We start from the raw sequence: 23202 nt of genomic DNA on the forward strand, positions 1-23202 counted from the left end.
ATCTTGTGATCATACAATATATCAGTACATATACAAATGAAATCTCAATAATCACAATATATCTAACCTGAAATTTATTAGGATGTTTTACCTGTATGTTGGGCTGTATTTTGTCCTGCCTGGTCATGGCCAAGTTTTCTGCTACGGGTGTCTTACTGTGAGTCTGAAGTTAGAGTGAGGGGGTTCGGGATAAGAGCTATGTAGGGTTCATTGGTCAACGTTAATGCCATCGGGGGTCAGTGTTTTCAATTTCTTTATCCAGAAGGATTCTCTATGGAGGATTGCTTGGCGGGATTTTGTTCGGATTGTTTCGATGCCTGTGATCTTTACATTGTCAATTGAGTGGTCGGGCTGGTTAAAGTGTGTTGTGTAGGGGAGGGTTTTTCGCTTGTTGGGTGTGTTGTAGTTCAGTATTTCCGATTTAGTGTTGCTGAATCTGGTGTACAAGGATGTTTCTGTCTTTCCCACGTATTGTTTGTTACATTTCGTGCACGATATCAAATAAATGAGCCAGTCTGACTTGCATTGTATTTTGGATGTGATTGGGAATTCTTCCCCCGTGACATTACTTTTGAACTTGTTGCCCTCTTTAACAAAGTTGTGAAGCATGCACCGTTTGGCTTCGCATTTGGCAAAGCCGTTTGTGTTGTTCTCATTCAGCTGGTCATTTTTGGGGTCGCCAGAGTATGTTAGTAGGTCGCGGAGGGTGCGGGGGCGTCGGTATGCAACCAACGGGGGATCCGAGAGTATCTCTGAGAGTGAAGCTGATTCATCTAGGGTTTTTTGTTCCTTTTTGAGAATTTTGTGTAGTTTGGCGGTGGCGGGACTGTATGTTAAGACGAAAGGGGTTCTTTCTAAGGGGGGCCGTTCGTTTTTGTCAAATAATTCCGCGCGGGGGATGGAGCGAGCTCTGTTGATTTGTAGTTTAGTTTGTTGGGGAGGGTAATCACACTTGTCGAGATAGTGTTGGAGATTTTCGAGGTGTTTGTCTGTGCTTTCTGGCTGAGAGCAGTTACGTTTGATTCTAAGGGCCTGGCTGTATGGTATGCTTTTGAACACATGTCGGGGGTGGCATGAGGAGGGAGGGAGGAATGTGTGAGAGTCTGTAGGCTTGGAGTATAACTCTGTCTGGAGAGTTCCGTCGTCTGAGAGGACCTTTAGGTCAAGAAAGTTGACACAGTCGGGGGATGACTCAAACGTGAATTTGATTCGGGGATGGAGGGCATTCACTGTGTTTTGGAATTGTGCTAATGATTGGGGGCATTGTGTCCAGATGAATATGATGTCATCAATGTATCGTTTCCACGATCTCGGGAAGATTGCGTTTGTGAGTTCTAATAGCTCTGCCTCTATCTCCCCCATGAAAATGTTGGCATACGATGGGGCAACAGGGGTGCCCATAGCGGTACCCTCTATTTGCAAATAGTTCTTGCCGTTGAACTGGAAATTGTTCAATGTCAGTACCAGTTCAAGAAGACGAATGAGCTGGTCGGTTGGAGGGGAGGGGTTCATTCGGGCGTTGAGGGCGTTTCGACATGCTTTGATGCCCTCATTGTGGGGGATGTTCGTGTACAACGAAGTTACATCGGCTGTCACTAGTATGCTTTCTGGGGGGAGGGGGTTCTGGGTCAGATTCAGGTCATTTATGTGGTTGAGAAAATCGGTAGTGTCCTTTAGGTGAGAGGGTAATTTTTCAACCAGGGGGCGGAGGTGGAAGTCAAGGAATCTTGAAATTTGCACAGTGGGGCACGCGCATCCTGAAACAATAGGGCGTCCCGGGTTGTTGGGCTTGTGGATTTTGGGGAGGAAGTACATGTTTGGGCGACGTGGATCCTTTGGAATTAGTTTTTTCTTTAAGTCTGAGTTCACGTCAAGGCTTCCCACAAAGTTCGATGTCGCGACGGAGTTTTGATTCTTTGCTGGCTCTTATTTGTGTAATCTCCCTACTAATAGATTTCTCTATTGAATTCAAAGATTTGTGATACGTTTCGGGCGTGGTTCCGTTCCAGAGCTCTTGTTTCTTTTCTTTCAGTGAGGCGTCAATCGAGTCAAGTTTCAATTCTACCAAGTCGATTGTTTTGTCGCGTAGAGAGCAAGAAGCGTCCCAAAGGATTGATTCCCATTCCTCATTTTCTGGGGCGAGGCAGCATCGAACTTTGTAAAAATAGAATTCACAACTCTGAAAGTTGCCCGGTAAGACAAAAAACGAGCCAAACGCACAAAAACCGCCATTTCAGGAAACGAAACTATACAAAACGGCGGAAAATCCACCACCAAACTCAGAAGAAAGAAATCACAAAACAACGAAATCCCCCAAACTCCAATAACGCAGTAGTGAATTTATCTAACTACCGACTTTCTGAGGCAGAACACAGCCTTAACAATAATCGGCCGGCTAAAGAAAATGATCAGACTCAGCTGCCAGAACAGCTAAGAACAAAAAGCGCGTGGACTCCTTTCGTCAAGGAGCCCAGCTTGCACAAGTACTTAGAGCAAGTAGAAACCGCGACATTCAACATGGTCAGTACTCACGAACGTAAAAGAAACAAAAGATGTGACAATCTAACCAAATCAGAGAGAAAGGCCCTCTACAGTCTCAAACGCAACAAAGAGATAATCATAAAACCAGCTGACAAGGGATCGTGTACGGTTGTCATGTCAACAGACACATACATCAACGAAGGTCTACGACAACTAACAGATACAAAGACATACAAGGCCCTAGATCATGACCCCACCCCTCAGCACCTACAAAAGGTAAAAACAGCTGTGGGAAGCCTTGACGTGAACTCAGACTTAAAGAAAAAACTAATTCCAAAGGATCCACGTCGCCCAAACATGTCACTTCCTCCCCAAAATCCACAAGCCCAACAACCCGCGGGACGCCCTATTGTTTCAGGATTCGCGTGCCCCACTGTGCAAATTTCAAGATTCCTTGACTTCCACCTCCGCCCCCTGGTTGAAAAATTACCCTCTCACCTAAAGGACACTACCGATTTTCTCAACCACATAAATGACCTGAATCTGACCCAGAACCCCCTCCCCCCAGAAAGCATACACTGTAAAAACATCGGTGTTAGATTTAACACCACGGGTGTTAAATCTAACACCGATCAAACTTCAATAGAGGACCACACCCACAGGTGTTAAAAATGCACTGTGATAGTGTTGAAAAGTGTTCACCTGACACTTCGTGGTGTCGATTTGACACTGTACCTGGTGTTTTTTTGACACTGTACTGGTGTTAATTCAAAAATGACACCACATGGTGTTGATTTGATATTTGTTGGTGTTGATATCAATGGTTTAACACCCGTCCAGCTTCAATAAGAGACCACACCAGCTGGTGTTACTTTGGTGTAAATTTATTTTCACATTTTTTCAAAAATCTAGTATTTTAATGTTAAATTCTTGATCGTCTTGTTTAAATTAAAAATCAACAAGAAGTGCAGTTACTAAGAAACTCTTCAAAAAACAGTTTAAAATTTGGAAATGACACCCGGAGGTGTTAATTTAACACCATAAATGAGCACCGAAAATTTAACACCAGCTCGGTGTTCACTTTTTAACACCGGACTTTTTGCAGTGTACTAGTGACAGCCGATGTAACTTCGTTGTACACGAACATCCCCCACAATGAGGGCATCAAAGCATGTCGAAACGCCCTCAACGCCCGAATGAACCCCTCCCCTCCAACCGACCAGCTCATTCGTCTTCTTGAACTGGTACTGACATTGAACAATTTCCAGTTCAACGGCAAGAACTATTTGCAAATAGAGGGTACCGCTATGGGCACCCCTGTTGCCCCATCGTATGCCAACATTTTCATGGGGGAGATAGAGGCAGAGCTATTAGAACTCACAAACGCAATCTTCCCGAGATCGTGGAAACGATACATTGATGACATCATATTCATCTGGACACAATGCCCCCAATCATTAGCACAATTCCAAAACACAGTGAATGCCCTCCATCCCCGAATCAAATTCACGTTTGAGTCATCCCCCGACTGTGTCAACTTTCTTGACCTAAAGGTCCTCTCAGACGACGGAACTCTCCAGACAGAGTTATACTCCAAGCCTACAGACTCTCACACATTCCTCCCTCCCTCCTCATGCCACCCCCGACATGTGTTCAAAAGCATACCATACAGCCAGGCCCTTAGAATCAAACGTAACTGCTCTCAGCCAGAAAGCACAGACAAACATCTTGAAAATCCCCAACACTATCTCGACAAGTGTGATTACCCTCCCCAACAAACTAAACTACAAATCAACAGAGCTCGCTCCATCCCCCGCGCGGAATTATTTGACAAAAAAAGAACGGCTCCCCTTAGAAAGAACCCCTTTCGTCTTAACATACAGTCCCGCCACCACCAAACTGCACAAAATTCTCAAAAAGGAACAAAAAACCCTAGATGAATCAGCTTCACTCTCAGAGATACTTTCGGATCCCCCGTTGGTTGCATACCGACGCCCCCGCACCCTCCGCGACCTACTAACATACTCTGGCGACCCCAAAAATGGCCAGCTGAATGAGAACAACACAAACAGCTTTGCCAAATGCGAAGCCAAACGGTGCATGCTTCACAACTTTGTCAAAGAGGGCAAAAAGTTCAAAAGTAATGTCACGGGGGAAGAATTCCCAATCACATCCAAAATACAATGCAAGTCAGACTGGCTCATTTATTTGATATCGTGCACGAAATGTAACAAACAATACGTGGGAAAGACAGAAACATCCTTGTACACCAGATTCAGCAACACTAAATCGGAAATACTGAACTGCAATACACCCAACAAGCGAAAAACCCTCCCCTACACAACACACTTTAACCAGCCCGACCACTCAGTTGACAATGTAAAGATCACAGGCATCGAAACAATCCGAACAAAATCCCGCCAAGCAATCCTCCATAGAGAATCCTTCTGGATAAAGAAATTGAAAACACTGACCCCCGATGGCATTAACGTTGACCAATGAACCCTACATAGCTCTTATCCCAAACCCCCTCACTCTAACTTCAGACTCACAGTAAAACACCCGTAGCAGAAAACTCGGCCATGACCAGACAGGACAAAATACAGCCCAACATACAGGTAAAACACCCTAATAAATTTCAGGTTAGATATATTGTGATTATTGAGATTTCATTTGTATATGTACTGATATATTGTATGATCACAAGATGTAGGAATAAAGTTGAGTGTAAGTTTATGTGATTTGATATGAATGAAATGTATAATGGTGTACAATGATGAATTTGGGAAAATGTATGAATCTGTGATTTTTGATATGATTATTTCTGACTGTATCTTTATATGTAACATAATAGATATTATGATTGAATATTATTATTGTGAAATTCTGTTGATATTTATTGTATGATCACACGATTCATGATTACTGTTGAGCGTAACGAGTTGATCCCACTTGATAAGAATGATATGGAAAATAGTGTATGATGGATTTGTGAATATGATCTTGTGATGTTTTAATGTGATTATGTTTGATTATATCTGCAAAATAAGAGGAATTATGAATAATTGAATGGTATTTATTGTATTTTTTAACAGAATATGAGCACACGGTGCTGGGATGCACGATAACCATACGAGTCCCACGCAGGTAATTTACAGAAATTGTTGTTATTTACACATTTGATCTAAGAGTTGATATATTTTTGGCAGGGTTGACACTATTATATTTCGGTAATATACGAAATATACAGGATATGCTGATTTAGATAGTATTATATCAACCGGAGTTGTGTGTGTGTGTGTGCGTATGTGAGTGTGTATGTGTTTGCTTGTGTGTGTGTATGTGAATATGTATATAAATTATGTGCGTATGTATGTGGGTGTGTGTGTGTGCGTATGCGGATGTATACATATACGCAATGCAAATAGACATATGAATATGATATATATGTATAATGATTCTGTTTGTGATCATCACGCTAAGAATTATAAGACAATATGATTATTATATGGTAGCATTATGATATAAGAATTTATTTATATATTTTCTGGACATATGATGTTATTTTGATGATGATTTGAGGTTAGATTGGATATTTGTATTGAATTGAATGATTGATTTGTGTATATAAAGGAAATGACTTAGAAGATTGGTAATATGTGAAATTGCATTATATATTATATGACACATCAGGTTATTCATTTAATAATCTTGACAAATAAAAGGGAGACTAAGATCGAGAGCAACGTCCCGCCTCAGTCCAATTTCTTTCAATTATATGCAACCAACAATGCGGCACCGCGCACGTTCGGGACCCAGGGAACTATCTCTCACATATATATATATATATATATATATATATATATATATATATATATATATATATACCCTTCCTTGTATAACTGAGCTAGATTCAACAGAAGGGTCTGACGAAAACTGAACTTTTATCAGATCACGTGTATACCTTTCTTAATGTCGCATTTTGTAACTGTGAGTCGCCGAATCATAATCACTTCGTATTGTGAACATAAAGTCAGTGACAGCTAGGAACAAGATGGAACCAACATGAATTTTGTCATGCCACTTTGTCATGGGCAAGTCCTATGTACGACCAACTCCGAAACTTTAGCTGCCAGTAGATAGGAATTAATGACATTCTACTTCACGCATTATATTGATAATTTCTGAACAATTTGCTATAAAACTCTTTTCAATGAAAGTGCGATTTTATCAATACTTTAATTGTTTTTGAAGAAAAAGGTATGTAAAATAATATGTATCCGAAATAGAGGTCGTGCAGATTACGTTTCACCACCACCATCACCACCATCACCATCACCACCACAACAACAACAATAACGAAAAATGCCGTTATATCAAGCTGCAGTGATTGCTAACATCATTATTGAATATACTCTGTGCCGGAAAGCTAGATTTGATTTATACAGATTTGCTTCAATTTTCCTCTAAAGTAATTGTTTCCTTGTTCACCAAGCTGTCTTGAGCACTCTGCTTCACAGGTAGCAGATGATGGGGTCGTTGATGAAGTAGCACTACAGTGACCCCCCTCAGCCAAATGAAAAAAAAAAGAAGGAAGCTCCCGTTTAGTTTAAGATGTTTTTTTATTCTCTCCTTTTCTCATGCATCTATTTTGATGAAGAGAAATCATTAAAAATGAATTAAAGTGAAAGTCAGAATGATAATGGGAACACTTTATTGGGAGGGAAGTGGTGCTCAAACTAATATGTTACCAACTGTCAATGTAAAACTATTGAATCTTTTGTCGCGTGAACATAATTGCTGAAATGCAGTAAATTAAAATTTGTCTGGAATGTTTCTATTGATTATGACAAATTGTAGACAAATTCATGTTGTGCAACTGTAGCAAACACGTAGGTGTACGAGTAAATAATATAAATTATTCGCAGCATTAGATTGACTTTACACCTTCAATCATTGAGGGAAACGGTGACATCAATCACATTATTTGTTTATCAGTCACGGGAAGATCATGTGAAGACTTCATGGTACCTTTCCCCGTATTAAATTTCCCTGTAATATAAGGTTGCTTATCATCTTCAAACTCTCTCTATCAATGATGACTTGACAAACATCCTTCTTAGCCCAAGGTCGAGAGGATGAACCTAGATCTGTGTCTCTACCACGTTCCACATCCTGCCTTCATATTTGTACATCCTCCTTAAATAGAAATTAAATAGTCTCCCTTCTCCCCATTCTAAAGTGCAATACCATAGACCCATTTTCCCAGGTGCGCGTACCCGCAGGATACCATAGCATGGAACGCCACATGTTTCAAAAGTCACAGACAAACCCTTGATCAGAGGTTTTAAACAACGCAGACGCCAAGCAATGTCTTGCCCGAATATGGCAATTCATAATAATAATAGTGTGTTTCAATGCAAGTCCAGTGTCCTTTTGACCTTTGACCTTATACGACTTATCCGATATTTGAACTACCTTCAGGTGGTGTACATGTGGTCTGAGTTGTGTGGTCATAGCTCCAAGCAGGGAGGGTTCCCACCTCCCTGCCCCAAGCTGTGGAGAGTTATTAAGAGCACACAATATTTTGGTGCTTATATAATGGAAAGGTCATTGACATTTTAACCTTTGACCCTGACGGAATTAACCAATATTCGAATTGACCGGTATCTTTATAGGTGATGTGCCTGTGTATGAATTCGGTGGTCATAGCTCAAAGCAATGAAAGTTGATGTTGTTGTTTTTTTAGTGAGAGAGAGGGAGTAGATCACAAACACTAGATGTGCAGTCCCTATTTAGTTAAAGTTCATTGACAATTTTAACCTTTGACTTTGTCGAATTTCACCCGTATTCGAGTTTGGCCGGCGTGACAGAGTTTGGTGGTTATAGTTCAAATATGTAGAAAGTAACTGAGGGTACACCAAAATAATATGAGTACAGTGCTCATCAGGCAAGTTCACTTACATTTTGACCTTTGATCTTGTCTTACCTCTCCTTTATTCGAACCCACCCGAGCAAAGAAACACCTCTGAACAGCAATGAAAGGGAGTTTAAACTGCTAATCAGAGGTTTCGCGATGTACTTGCCGATAAAACAAAAACAAAACAAAACAAGACACTGCTGATCAGAGGTTTTCCTTTGCTCGTGCAGAGTAGAAACCTCTGACAGTGTCTGATCACTGATGAGTAGTTTTTATGTTGCTTGCACATTGATCTGCGGTTTGATATCTCCTATTTTTTACAACGCATGGCGTTCCATACCTATAAATCCGCACTTTTTTTTTTCTAACTCAGAAGCTCCGTGGGATGAAAACCATAAAGACGGCAGACCTGAGCAATTCGCCGAAAGTAGCAGATTGTCTTTGCACATCTCAACAAGAAGTATCGTCGTTAATTGAGGTCGCATGCACCAGCCTCATTATCAGTTTACAAAATACTACGAGCAGCAAACCAGTTTATGCGAAGAGACACATCGGTGCAGATTGGGATATCTACTGGCCATTTAAAGTTGATAAAATTAACTACTCATCCGTGTTGAGAAGAAAACGGCATAGTTGACATGTTAACAACAGTCTTTGCCACAACTTTCCTCTTCCTACTCCTCCGTAGTCCATGTATTCAAGGTAAGTATCGTGTTACTTTGCTGCAACTATCATCTTTTAAATCAGTATTCCGTATACATCATCGATTTTGATTTGATTTGATTTATTTATTTCAACACGGTAAAAAGCTGCTTTTCAGCAAAGCCGTACATAAAAATTTACAAAACTTAATCAAAAACAGAGGAACAGGTACAAGAATAATAATAAGAAAAACAAACTGACAAAACACAACATAAATAGCATACAGTGAACAGAACTCAAACTGGAATGAATATAATTACAAGTATAAAATGACTGACATAAATTTATGTCGAGTACATTTCGATAACAAAATCAAACTGTGACGAAAATTATATGTGTAATAAAAAAACAACAACAAATATAACACAAGGATTTGTTTCAAATGAGTGGCAAGAAAATTAATATGATATCTGAAAATTTACTTTCTGAATTGCTTGTGCAATAGAGCTTAAATGATCAATATTTCGAATATTTTGGGGTAAACTATGAAATAATCTAGATGCATTATAAAACGGACTTCGCTTTAAATAATTAGTCCTTGGTATGGGTAAAAATACAATTTTATTATTATTACGTACATTAAAATAATATTCTCTTAATGTGATACGTGAGCATGAACTCTGTGGTAATAAATTATGAATGGCTTTATATACTTGAGTTACTGCGTGCTTTTTTCCAGTGTTCCTTTAAACAATCAATTTTCAGGGTGTTATATAGTGTCTCCCTGCTAAACCGAGCATCTGCGCCTAGCACAATGCGTAAAGCTCTATTCTGTGGAGTCTGGGGCCTTTGCAGGTCGCGCACATTTCCATTCATCCACGTGAGGGAACAATAGAGTGTGGTTGTATGATCGTTTTGTACAATAAGAGCTGACTTTTCGTCTACAAAACTTCTATGATTGTTTCAACAATTGAAGACTCCTTATACATGTACTCTTATGTTTGACCTGATTAATGTGAGCCTTCCAAGAAAGGTTTCCATCAAGTGTCACCCCAGTTTAAGGTATTTGCATTCTGTTACTCTTCGTAATTTGGTGCCATTCACGTTTATGTCAACATATTCAAAATGACGCAACTTTGCCTTTGTTCCAATTAACATAAAATTACACTTATTTACATTGAGAAGCAAATGGTTATGAAAAAAACAGTTACTAAGTAAAGACAGTTCGGCATTTATTGTTACTTCTAGAATTGTTGGATCCTTAGCAGAAAAATACAAACACGTGTCGTCTGCATACACAGAAACTTACATTGTTTGATAGCCTGTGGGTGATCATTGAGTGTTAAGATAAACAGTAATGGCCCCAGAATACTAGTACTCCCTTGCGGAACACCACTTTCCACTGCAGTCATTGGCGAACTACGTGTATTTGTTTCCGCATTCCGAAATATTGTCTAAACCACTCAGTTGCCAAATCATCAAATCCCAGGTATTGCCATGATTGCAAACTGATCAACCGAATGGGGAGACATTATTGTAAGATTCTTACTTGCATTGCAAATTGGTATTTGTTTTTGTTTTTTTCATTGCTCTTATATACCGTTTATTTGGAAGAAAGTATGTTTGCTAGAAATGAAATGAGATCGGATATAGTTTATGACTTTGAAACGTTAAACCAGCAGTTCATGTGCCAGTTGTAAGGTTTTCCCTAAAATTGGATACCATTAAATATTCGTGTCTATTCTATCATGATTTTTTTTTTCTATGTCACTAGTTTTACAACTGATATGCATATCTTCCAAGTGGTTGCTAATGTTTTTCCCATGTAGAAGTGATAAAATCAATGGAAAGATGAATGTATGCATGATATATTTTCTTGACTCGCGCTTTCAAAAAAAATATATATATAAAGATAAAAAATCTGGCCATATGAAATTGGTTTTAGCAAGCAAGACGCGTTGTCCGTTTCTTGGATATTCTGTCTTTGTTTTCTCAGTCCATGACTTCCCTTGAACCGTGAATTCGGGAATCTTGGAGTACTCTGGATGAAATAATTGCTAGTTAGATATCAATATGTCACAAAGGAGAAAAAAAAAACCCAAAACGGCTGATAAAACAGACGTTTAACTAATTGTTTGTTTGTTTGTTTGCTTTTATTTCTGCATTCAATCAGATGCAATTTGAATGCAAACTTCAAAAAGTACAAAGACAAAGAATAACAAGTGCAGTGAAATAAATCGATAACAGTACATAAATAGATACACATAGGTGAATTCTGTTAAAAGGGTTTATCAAGTTTTGAATATTTGTCATGAGCAGTGAGTCATGCTATAGGGGTTTCCTTATTGGCACCTTAATAAGTATTTTGCCGTAATGTGGTTGAAGGAATCTTCCGATTTGTGTGTGAAGTACCGTTTTGCATTTCTAAAAGGAATAATTCTCCTTTTTACGCCATGCACTGATCATGCTGATTACTCAATAGACGGACAATATTGTATCCCTGTCGTTCACATACTGATAATTTACTTTATAAAGGAAGTACCATTAAAAGATTAAAGAGGCAAGTGTAAATCAATTTTAAGAACCTGTCGACTATTAAGAGAAACATATAGGTGATTTATTGTAAGTGTTTCCATTCGCATATTATCATGTTGCTATACGCAGGCAAAAAATTACTCCCTCAGTATGGTTAATTTTTTAATGTAAAGGAAAACAGGGAAAGGATACCATGTCTAGCCTACGAAGAAAAAAAAAGGTCTCCTGAAGTTAATGATTTTTTTCTCTCTCTCTCTCTCTGCACACGTCTATTATTCTTCTGCACGGAATGACACCCCACAAGGGAACTTGCGATTGAGTTTGGGAGGTAAGAGAATCATGAGACATGATTACGAAACATTCTATTTATCCCTCTACAGATCCCCCGCCCCCCCCCCCCCCCATATATGTTCTTCCGATTAGGGTGGGAGCAAAGCAGCTGGCAATTAACATGACATCGGTTCATTATTTCTTTTTCCCTATTTCATTTCGTTTATTTTATTTCCAACAAAACTTTAATTGCAATAAACGTTTGAATACATAAGATGGCACAAAAACAGTTAATGTAATCAAGGAAATTATTGTGAACTAAAATACACTAAATGTTATCACCTGAATGTCAAATACTGAATCAAAGTTTTTGGAAATGGAGTACGTGGACTGCTAAAAAGTATGAGGTGGTATTCTGAGACTGTTTTATCTCTGTTGTAAGTCAGTTTTAACAAATCGGTATTCTGTTTTCGGTACACCGTTTTATCTCTGTTGTAACGTCTGTTGTAACTTCTGTTGCAACTTGTGTTTTATCTAGCGCACTCTTTGCCTGCGCATACCATTAGCCATGTCTACACCTATCCAAAAACTTGTAGTTATACTAACTACGAGCGCAAAAATTCCTTCCCCTAACCACGACAAAACTTCGATGCCGTTCACACCTACATGCAGTTAGCAAAACCTCGAGGTAAAGCTCACTGGCGTAGCCAGGGGGGGGGGGGGGGGGGGGCAATGGGGGCGGTCGCCCCCCCCCCCCCCCCCCCCCCCCCCCCCCCTCTAAGATTTGGACCGGGGATTTGGGAGGCGGAAAAAAAATGCGTGTATACGTGTGCATGCACATGAAGCGGGTCTCCTTTGCAACCTTTCATCAAATAAGATATTTTTTTTTGAATATTTCACTCACAGTGTGCACCAGATCGTTGAATTTCAATTCAAAATATGCAAAATCTCTCGTGCTTGGGAGGGGGTATCCCCCTCCCAAACCCTCCCCCTCTGTGCCTCTTTCCCTAGCTAAGTACACTTTTTAGATTTACAAAAAAATTATGAATAATTCTGAGTGCACAAGACTTATCACTTATACCCCGAAAACTCAAGGTTCCCTCATGTATCAGGGTAATTTCCCCTTTTAATCGACCCTTTCCTCCCTCAGCCCCCCCCCCCCCATCAGGTTTTTTTTTTTTTTTTTTTTTTTTGGTGATTTCCCAAATGTTGATTCCTTCAAATATTCGTATACGAGATATCTCAATTTCAACCTTAAAAAGGCAAAAGCTCCATCGGAAGGGAAGGGTGGAGATAACACTCGCCCACGCCTTCTCCCTGCTCGCCCCCCCCCCCCCCCCGCCATGCATAGAAGTAGACTGTGGCTATACCCAGATCGCTTTATTTCAATTCTAAAAACGCAAAAGCTCCACGAGCGGGAGGGGGAATCCCCCTTCCCCTAAGCTCTACCTCACTAGACTTTATACATACACACAGATGGTGCACATTCGGAATAAGAGCTAAATTCTGTGATTATAACACTTCGATGAAAAAGTATTGCACCAAAAATTTGCACCAGATCGCTGAATTTCAGGTCTGAAAACGCAAAATCACCTTCGTGTGGCAGGGGATATGCCCCTATCTACACCCTCGTGTGCATGCTTTTTCTGTTTGATTGCTGAACAGACAGCGTTCATAATATTCAGTGTAAGAATTAATACAAAAAGACTAGTGTATCTAAATTATACCATTTTATAGGCAAATTGTTCAATAATAATCTACACTAAAATATACTGCAACCTTAAACAAGTGGGACTGTTTCAACTCGTTAAAACACGCAAAAACATGCATCAAATTGCACCATTTGCAACATCAAAATCCAAAAAGTTCTCACCGTCGGAGGGGGGACACCCCCCGTCCCCCCTCCCACACCCTCCCCTCCCCCTCGCTCGCTCCACTCGCTCGGGTTCAGTCGCGTTCATGATATTCAGTGAAAAGAATTAATACAAGAAGTGTATTTTAATCATATCATTTTATAGGCAAATTATTCAATAAATTAATAATCTACACTAAAATATACTGCAACCTTAAACAAGTGGCACTGTTTCAACTCGTTAAAATACGCAAAAACATGCATCAAATTGCACCATTTGCAACATCAAAATCCAAAAAGTTCTCACGTGGGAGGGGGGACACCCCCCTCCCACACCCTCCCCTACCCCCTCGCTCGCTCCGCTCGCTCGGGTTGAGTCGCGTTCATGATATTCAGTGAAAAGAATTGATACAAGAAATGTATCTAAATTATACCCTTTTATAGGCAAATTGTTCAATAATAACCTACATTAAAATAAACTGCTACCATAAACAAGTGGGACTGTTTCACGTCGATAAAACGCGCAAAAAACATGCATCAAATTGCACCATTTACAACATCAAAATGCAAAAAGTTCTTACCGTGGGAGGGGGGACACCCTCCCCCCCCCCCCCCCCCCAAGATGAAATCCTGGCTACGCCGTTGGTAAAGCTAACTACGATAGAAAATAAAGGGCGCCTAGTTAGCACGTAGGGTTGCGCACTATTGTAGAAAAAACTGAGCGTCGTGGTTAACAAAACTCCGTTCACATCTCTACGCGCTTAAACCACGACAACACCCTAAGAAATCTTGTGGTGTTGTCGTGGTGTCTTCGCCTTAAGGTTTTGTCGTGGTTTTCTAAACTACATGCGTCTACATCTACGCTAACTTGGAGTTTAGTGCCTCGTAGTTTACAAAACCTCGAGGTTTAGGAAACCTTAAGGTAAAGGGACCTAGGTGTGAACCTCACTATTGTCTTAGGGTATGCTCACGCGCGTAACAGTGGGCGCAAACCTGAACACACATTAGATTACACGGTATTCTGAAAACTGTTTTATATTCTGTTGTAAGTCATGCCCCGTGCAAATTTATGCTTCTGAGATAAAACAGGGTGGAAGGTGTTTTAACTACGTTGTAACATTCGCTTTAACTTAAAGGGATAGTACAGTATTGGTGGAGATGAGAATTGGGCTTTTAACTTTTTGCGAGATACCAAGAAAACATTTATGATATAGTACAGAGCATACCATTTTAAGAGGAATTCAAAGTTTATTTGATGGAAATCGGGTTTGGAATGACTGAAACATCCAAAAACAAAGTAAAACAAAGCAATCGTAGTAAAGTGTGGGTCCCACACTTTATTAGAATTGCTCTTTTTTGGATATCTCAGCCATTTGAAAACCATTTTTCATCAAATAAACGTTGAATACTTCTTTGAAATTACATGCTCTTTCATATTTCATAAGAGGTTTCTCATTATCTCACTTAGGAATGTTCAAAACATGAACTCCCTCCTCAACCAGTACTGTACAGTCCCTTTAAGTTAGATAGTGAGATAGTTCATTAACTCAATATTGTGGTATGTGAGTTCAAAATAAAGAAGATATACAAAAAAATAAAAACAATGCATCTACAGAAAGGCAAAAGATATAGCAGTTTGACAAAATGTAAAGTCATTCCACATTACAAAATTTGGTAACAATAACACTGCAAGTACAAATGCGTAGCATAATTATGCACGTAATTATAAAAACACAAACACATGAACAGAAAGGTAACCGGCACCGTCGGCAGTTTGTTCTAAGCACTATTCATTTCAAAAATATATTTCAAAATATTAGACATCTTTTTGTATGATTTCACTATCTTCACCAATAAGAATTCATTATCAGCACCTTTGGGTGTTTCAAAAATATTTATTGCTGGGGATGGTGCGAATCCTGAGAAAAGTAATGGAAGTCTAAGGTTGCATGGTGGAACTTGACGTGATATTGATCTCCAAGAAATATCTTGTGCAGATAGTGACAACAACAACAATAATAATAATAATAATAATAATAATAATAATGATAATAATAACATGGCATTGCAAGTGCTTAACTTATTTAGAAGCGTCTAGTTCGCCATAAACTATGAAATCTGGGTTCCTCTTATGAACGCCAGATATCTTCTTATTTTTTAAACAAAATTTCAAATAAAAAGACTCAATCTGAGATAGCTTTGCAAATCCCCTACCACACCAACTATACGTCAAAACCGGTAAGAAGGCATAATAATCAAGCTTCTGTTGTATCTTTATTAGCCGGGTTCACACGTACACCAATTAGCGGGATACAAATCTCGAGATTTGCATCGCGATCGTCATCCCGAGTTTTTTTTGCACGTGTAGACAGAAAAAACCCGAAAATTAGCGGGATAAGCATCGCGATGCTAATCCCATGAAATCATGCGCTGGTTCGTTAATTAGCGGGATAATTGGCCCCACGCTGGTACGTGTGAACGGTCGGGATTAGAATCTCGAGTTTTTATATTCCATCATGCAATGCGCACATCACAACACTGGGGCCTCTGCGAAGAGGTCCTTCACCTCTTTGGAGAACATAAACCGGGTTCACACGTACAAAATAGCGGGATGACGATCGCGATGCACATCCCGAGTTTTTTTGCGAGCGTCCACACGTACCAAATTAGCGGGATAGCGATCACGATCGGTATCCCGCTAATTTGGCGAGCGTCCACACGTACCGAATTATTCCGCTAATTGCCGATAGAGATAACAGCAAAGCCTGCAAACTGGGTCACGCAGCGCACTTCTCTATCACTGCCTGCGCGCACCTTTGTCCATTGTCTTTTACGCGTCAGTGGTGTGGTTCGCGCGCTGTTGTTGTTGTGCTCCAAAGATGTGAAGGACCTCTTCGCAGACGCCTCGCTGTTGTGATGTGCGCATTGCATGATGGGATATAAAAACTCTAGATTCCAATCCCGACCGTTCACACGTACCAGCGCGGGGCCAATTATCCCGCTAATTGACGAACCAGCGCAAGATTTCTTGGGATTAGCATCGCGATGCTTATCCCGCTAATTTTCGGGTTTTTTCTGTCCACACGTGCAAAAAACTCGGGATGACGATCGCGATGCAAATCTCGAGATTTGTATCCCGCTAATTGGTGTATGTGTGAACCCGGCTAATAGGGAGCTTTAGATTTTCGACGCGCGGACATTCAAAGGAAAAAAAAACATGCTCTGAGCTTGCGCAGTAGCGCGCGTAAAGTCAATCTATTTCAAAGAGATTATACCACAAGAGGGCGTAGTCCAGTGGGGAGGCAGCCGCGCGAGGGAGCTGCCATTTCGCGTTGTGGGAGCCGCCATTGCACGGATCCTGTACAGTTATTTATCAGTAGATGGCAGCGCACTGTTTAATGCGCTCAACTTGAATATTCGGCGCAGTGACCTTGCGTTGTTATATTGTGACGTCACAATGGTCATGTTTAAGCGTCATAATGGTGCTGATGTAGTTTGATTTTATGGCGTGAGTGGGAATGTACGCGAAACAAACGTCATAATGCTCAAGTACTGTCCAGTCTACACCCAAGTTCCCACTGTTTATTTTGCGAACAACAAAAAGGTCTGGACTCTGCCAAATTGTTCAAATGATATGATATCATCGTAGAAACTAATATTTAAACAATAAACCGCATTGTGATTCTGAAAATGAAAATGTGTAATGAAGAATAACATATCATTCCAGATATGATATGAGAAGATATGACTTGAACGTAGACTTAGATCCAGTGCCAGGAGCTGAGTGTGCGCTCCCTCTTCAATTTTGGACGCACTATTTGTACGCACGCGTATGGCGACTACTTACTCTATAGGTATAATCTCTTTGATCTATTTTTAGCTTGCGTCGCCTGTGTTGTTTACTACGCGTACTGGGCTATTTTCACGTCCGCACAGTTTGCGACGTAGAGAGCTCCTTCATGCACTGATCATATGGGGGCGCGATTTTCTTTTTTATACGTTGCGTCCTAGCGTAATCTAAAGCTACTTTTCCACACGACGCAGGGAGAGGAGAACGTCCAGCGCAAGCGTCGGCTCAAACGTCCGCGCGTCAAAATCTAAAGCTCCCTAATAACAACAGCGCGCGAACCACACCACTGACGCGTAAAAGACAATGGACAAAGGTAAGTGCGCGCAGGCAGTGATAAAGAAGGGCGCTGTGTGACCCAGTTTGCAGGCTTTGCTGTTATCTCTGTCGGCAATTAGCGGGATAATTCGGTACGTGTGGACGCTCGCCAAATTAGCGGGATACCGATCGCGATCGCTATCCCGCTAATTTGGTACGTGTGGACGCTCGCAAAAAAACTCGGGATGCGCATCGCGATCGTCATCCCGCTATTTTGTACGTGTGAACCCGGCTAATGGACAAAGGCAAGTGCGCGCAGGTAGTGATAGAGAAGGGCGCTGTGTGACCCAGTTTGCAGGCTTTGCTGTTATCTCTATCGGCAATTAGCGGGATAATTCGGTACGTGTGGACGCTCGCCAAATTAGCGGGATACCGATCGCGATCGCTATCCCGCTAATTTGGTACGTGTGGACGCTCGCAAAATAACTCGAGATGTAGATCGCGATCGTCATCCCGCTAATTTGTACGTGTGAACCCGGCTATTGTCCTATTTGTGCGCACGCCAGAGAATGAGCGCTTGTTAAAACGCGCAGAGTTAAACAAGGCGCATTTGCCCAAGGGAGCAATCTTATTGGTTGAAATGTCGAAGATTTTGCGTGCCTAGAATCACTGTTTTGAAACATTGTTTCAAATCACAGTTTCGTCAGGAGAGCGTTTATAAGATTTTTTCTCCGAGCGTGTTGGGGCTCTTGCTCAGACTGTGCCATTGCGCAACTCACTCTGCGCAGTTTTTCCTCGGCAAAAGATCAAACAGGGTGCGCGCAAGGCATTGTGACGTCACATAAACAGTGTTTGCGATCGCGGTTGCGTTTATAAGATTTTTGAAACACTGATTCTACAGAAACACTGTTTGTAAACGCACTATTTTGTGCGTTTACAAACAGTGTTTCAAAACACTGTTTCAAATCACGGCGAGCGTTTATAAGAATTTTTTTTCGAGCTAGAATCACTGTTTGGCCATAAACAGTGTTTCAAAACACTGTTTCTGGCCAGCAGAAAAAATCTTATAAACGCACCCTTAGGCCGCGTTTATAAGATTTTGCGTGCCCAGAATCACTGTTTTGAAACACTGTTTTGAAACACTGTTTCAAATCACAGTTTCGTCAGGAGAGCGTTTATAAGATTTTTTCTCCGAGCGTGTTGGGGCTCTCGCTCAGACTGTGCCATTGCTCAACTCACTCTGCGCAGTTTTTCCTCGGCAATAGGTCAAACAGGGTGCGCGCAAGGCACTGTGACGTCACATAAACAGTGTTTGAGATCGCGGTTGCGTTTGTAAGATTTTTGAAACACTATTTTTACAGAAACACTGTTTGTAAACGCACTATTTTGAGCGTTTACAAACAGTGTTTCAAATCACGGTTAGCGTTTATAAGATTTTTTTTTCTTGCTAGAAACACTTTTTGGCCATAAACAGTGTTTCAAAACACTGTTTCTGGCCAAAAGAAAAATCTTATAAACGCACCCTATGATGCTACTTCTAATAATATTAATTTTCCTATCGCATAATTATGATTATTGCGATGGGCGTGGTTATCATGACTTACAACACCGTTAAAGGTAAGGGATACCTTTTACAGACCTCCCAAAATGCAGCAAAACATTAAATATGAACCTCAGGGGACTTGTTTAGGCCACTGCTGAGAAATTTGGAAGTCAACAGTTATCTACAATTTGAATAATGCACAAAACTCAACTACTCAGTAGTTCTGTGTGTCAGCCACACTTAAGCCTTTTTGTTGCAGTCTCCTGTATTTTTTTAATCTATAAACACAAATCTAAAAGTTTAAGAGCTGATGTAATAACATATAGAGTGTGTGGCAAGAATGTATATAGAAATGTTTGTAAGTTTTGATGAACTTTCTTCACAAAACATACATGATGGACACACATGCAGTGCATGGGTCTGCAAAGGTATAGCCTAGTAATGTACTGGAATTTACGGTGAGCCCCGAAAAAAAATCAATTCAAAATCCAACGGTCAATAAAAATGTACTAAATGTTACCTTCCACTTTCAATACTTTATGGGAGTTTCTAAAATGATACTCTCTTCAACATACCACTGTATTTATACAACTCTTCATTTAAGGCATGCAAATGGGATTCCTTACCTTTAAAACAGTTTTCAGAATACCGATTTACAACTGCTTTAGCGGTGTTGTAACTCACAGATTTACAACACAAGTTACAACACAAGTTACAACAGAGATAAAACGGTGTTCAGAATACCAAAAAGCAGGGCTTGCATCCCTGTTCATGTTTTTGTTTGAGTTTTCAGCATATTTAGTTTCGTGAATTTTCGAGTTCCTCCATTTTTCGTCGTATCATGTTCAGAATGGCACTTTTTATTATATCATATTATATCCGAAATAATGATTGTTACCATCAGTTTTTATCGCGTGTTTGTAAAGCACGTTTGTCTACAAGGTACAGATTCGAGCACTTGTTGCTCCCCATCTGCAATGTGATACATGAAATAACTGTAGAATAATAGTCATTTCCTTCACCTAACATGCTTGCATTCTATGTTCCTCGTCTTTCCTACACTGATACATCTCACTGATGTGTAGATGAGTTCATGCTGCTGGCGGATTACAGTAGACGAGCAATATACGCTTCTAACATCAGGGACATCACATACAGAAGACTCCCTCTCTCGAACCCGGGTGGTGCGTGGAGTGTGGACTATGATCCTGTTCGCCAACTTCTCTTCTGGACGTACGGGGGCAATCCAGGGCGAATACAGAGCTCTCGCCTCGACGGATCAGATGCTACTGTCGTTGTGTCCACAGACATAAGAGGTGACATGGCCATAAAATATACACATTTTCGTTACGATTTCGGTGATATTTTTTTTTCTTTTTTCATTCACGGGCGCAATGAAATAGTTTAATAATTGAGTGTACAAATTGTATACTCTTATGTGAGGTGTGCATCTGAAACTTTCCTGCTGTCCAACTTTCTGTAGATATCCGGGTGCCTGTCCTTTAATTGAGTTAACATGGGAAGACACCATCATTTGCAGTTCTGTATGTGATGATGATGATGATGATGGTGTGTGTGTGTGTGTGTGTTTGCGTCATTTTCCTTATAAAATGCGATAAATCATGCCAACATACTAATGCATGAAACGTCTTCATTGTAAAGTTGTTTAAGGATCCATTATTGCTGCTCTTCATTTTATTTGACTTGAATCTTGATACAAGTTATAGTTCTGCATAAGTAGATATCATAATAACACGGATGATTTTTCTGGGTTTGTTTTTTAGGACCCTACGGAGTGGCAGTCGATCCCAGAGAGTCTAAAGTATACTGGAGTGATTTCTACACCTCTCCTGGCAAGATAGCCGTGGTGAATTACGATGGATCTGGAAGAAGAACTTTAGTTTCTTTACCACAAAAGCGACCATACGGAGTTACCATTAATCCTATAAGAAGGTGGGTCCGTAGGATTTTATTCAGTGTAGAAGATTTTTACTTTATGCTAACAGTATTCAAGAAAAAAATGAGTGAATTGTATTTGATTCATTTGATTGAGGTCATGGCAAGTTTGTTGTGACAATGGCATAAAGTTACACCCCTATAAAGACAAATCCTGAAAAACTTATTCTTAAAGGAATAACGTCCATTATGATTTTAAAAATATAAGAACAGATCATGTATTGCTAAGAAAAGCCAGTCTTTCGTTAGTCTTAACATTGAATAATCGTTAGTAACTTTTGATACCAATGTAATCAATACATACATTTCTCAGATGAATGATAACAATAGATTTGATAATAATAATAACATATTCTTTTGTAACCGTATCAAATTCTGAAAGAAATATCTTTTCGCTTCAAGGATCACTTCAGAATAGAAACGAGACCAAAAACAAAAATAAAAATAAGATAAAAAAGAAAGAAAGAGCAGATGATGGAAAAGAAAGCCACAATCAATGCAGTGAAAGCTAAGATAATAAAGGGCGGAACACTTCCTTTTGAAAATAGAATGACTTAAGCATTGTTTTGAAGAAATTAACTATTCTGCAAGTTTAATATTATCAGGGAGACCAATCCATAGTTTAACTGCTCCACTGCAAAAGCTCGTGCTCCATTGAATTGAGTTACGGTTTGATGAACAAAGAGAGACGTAGAACGCAGATTTCTGGGTAGGGCTAACTGATATTTTTGATAAGTTCTTGGAGATTCATTGTTGAACCAAAACCACATATGCAGGAGAAAGTTAATAAAAGAATGTGTGCCGGTATGGTCTGGGCACCCAGTGTAATCCATGCAAGCTTGAGGTGATGTGGTCATGTTTACAAACATGGGTTACAACTTAAAGCCGAGTTTGTCTGTTTTTTGTCAAGTTTTCCTATGTGTGGAAGTCCAAGTAAACTATCACAAATTCGTGGCAACATATAATGCTCATGCCATCTCTCCGCTGATTCCCGATTGAGAAATTTACGTATTGTCCCAATTTTAAGGAATGCCGATGAAGCTCTTTTATGATTCATTTACAAAGACATTAAAAGTTAGATGTGAATCAAGCATGACACATACATTACATAATTATATAGGCCTACATAATTCGATGAATCGTAAGATATGTACAAGACAAGATAAGGAAATAAACATTGGTGTCAAAAGGGCTGGAATAATTGATATGCAGTTATTTGCCTGCACTGTGTCTATTTGGCAATACAAACTAGATATTAATTATAATTGATGTTTGAAATTCGGGGCGGAAGAAAAAAAACTTGAAAAAACAAAATAAAATTCACAAAAAGATGCGATTAACAAGAAAAGGTAAAGACCAGGAAGAGGACGTTTATACTACTCAGACTGTTTGAGAAAGATGACAATTGGCAGGAAGGTTGATAGCCCTTCAGCTAGACATATTAAGTCAAGACATCTACCAGCGGGGACTATCTCCGTTCTTACAATAACAATTAAAGACAGTAACCTAATAAGATCCTACCATTGTGGACAGTACACCACCATGGCTATATAGCTTTTACAAATAAGGACAGTTTTATACATCAATGGCTATCAGGACAATTCCTCTGCGCTATGACAGTCTATAGGTATTAAACCGATTATATTACTGTCTCGAATAATTTACACTCAAGGCCATATCACTCATTATACAATGCCATACTACCTACTGGTGACCTGTTCGTATACTTTGGTTTAATGATGACATCAGTTGAATTGTGAGTTGAAGGTCCTAAGAGGTCAAGTCAACCTTATCTGCCGTGTGGGTAATGATAAACTTCAGTTTCATCGCGACTGATCGACTATATTTTTAATAATGATAATGATCGGTGTTTATATACAGTCATGTATGTTAGTAAA

At 39.9% G+C, this 23202-nt stretch overlaps 1 protein-coding gene across 1 annotated transcript; it reads right to left on the reverse strand.

Annotated features, from left to right (window-relative positions):
* Positions 1-207: 207 nt before the first annotated feature.
* Positions 208-1815, reverse strand: LOC139744228 (uncharacterized). Its single transcript, XM_071654671.1, has one exon. It carries the CDS (start codon positions 1813-1815, stop codon positions 208-210), a length of 1608 nt encoding a protein of 535 aa, XP_071510772.1.
* Positions 1816-23202: the final 21387 nt, after the last annotated feature.

Source organism: Diadema antillarum, unplaced genomic scaffold (assembly GCF_040938485.1).
Source record: "Diadema antillarum isolate AM-2024a unplaced genomic scaffold, OU_Dant_1.0 seq00001147_RagTag, whole genome shotgun sequence".
NCBI classification, from domain to species: Eukaryota; Metazoa; Echinodermata; class Echinoidea; order Diadematoida; family Diadematidae; genus Diadema; species Diadema antillarum.

What these genes read in the sequence shown, in the direction of transcription:
- LOC139744228 (XM_071654671.1), bottom strand. Translation starts at nt 1,815, where the DNA reads ATGTACTTCCTCCCCAAAATCCACAAGCCCAACAACCCGGGACGCCCT.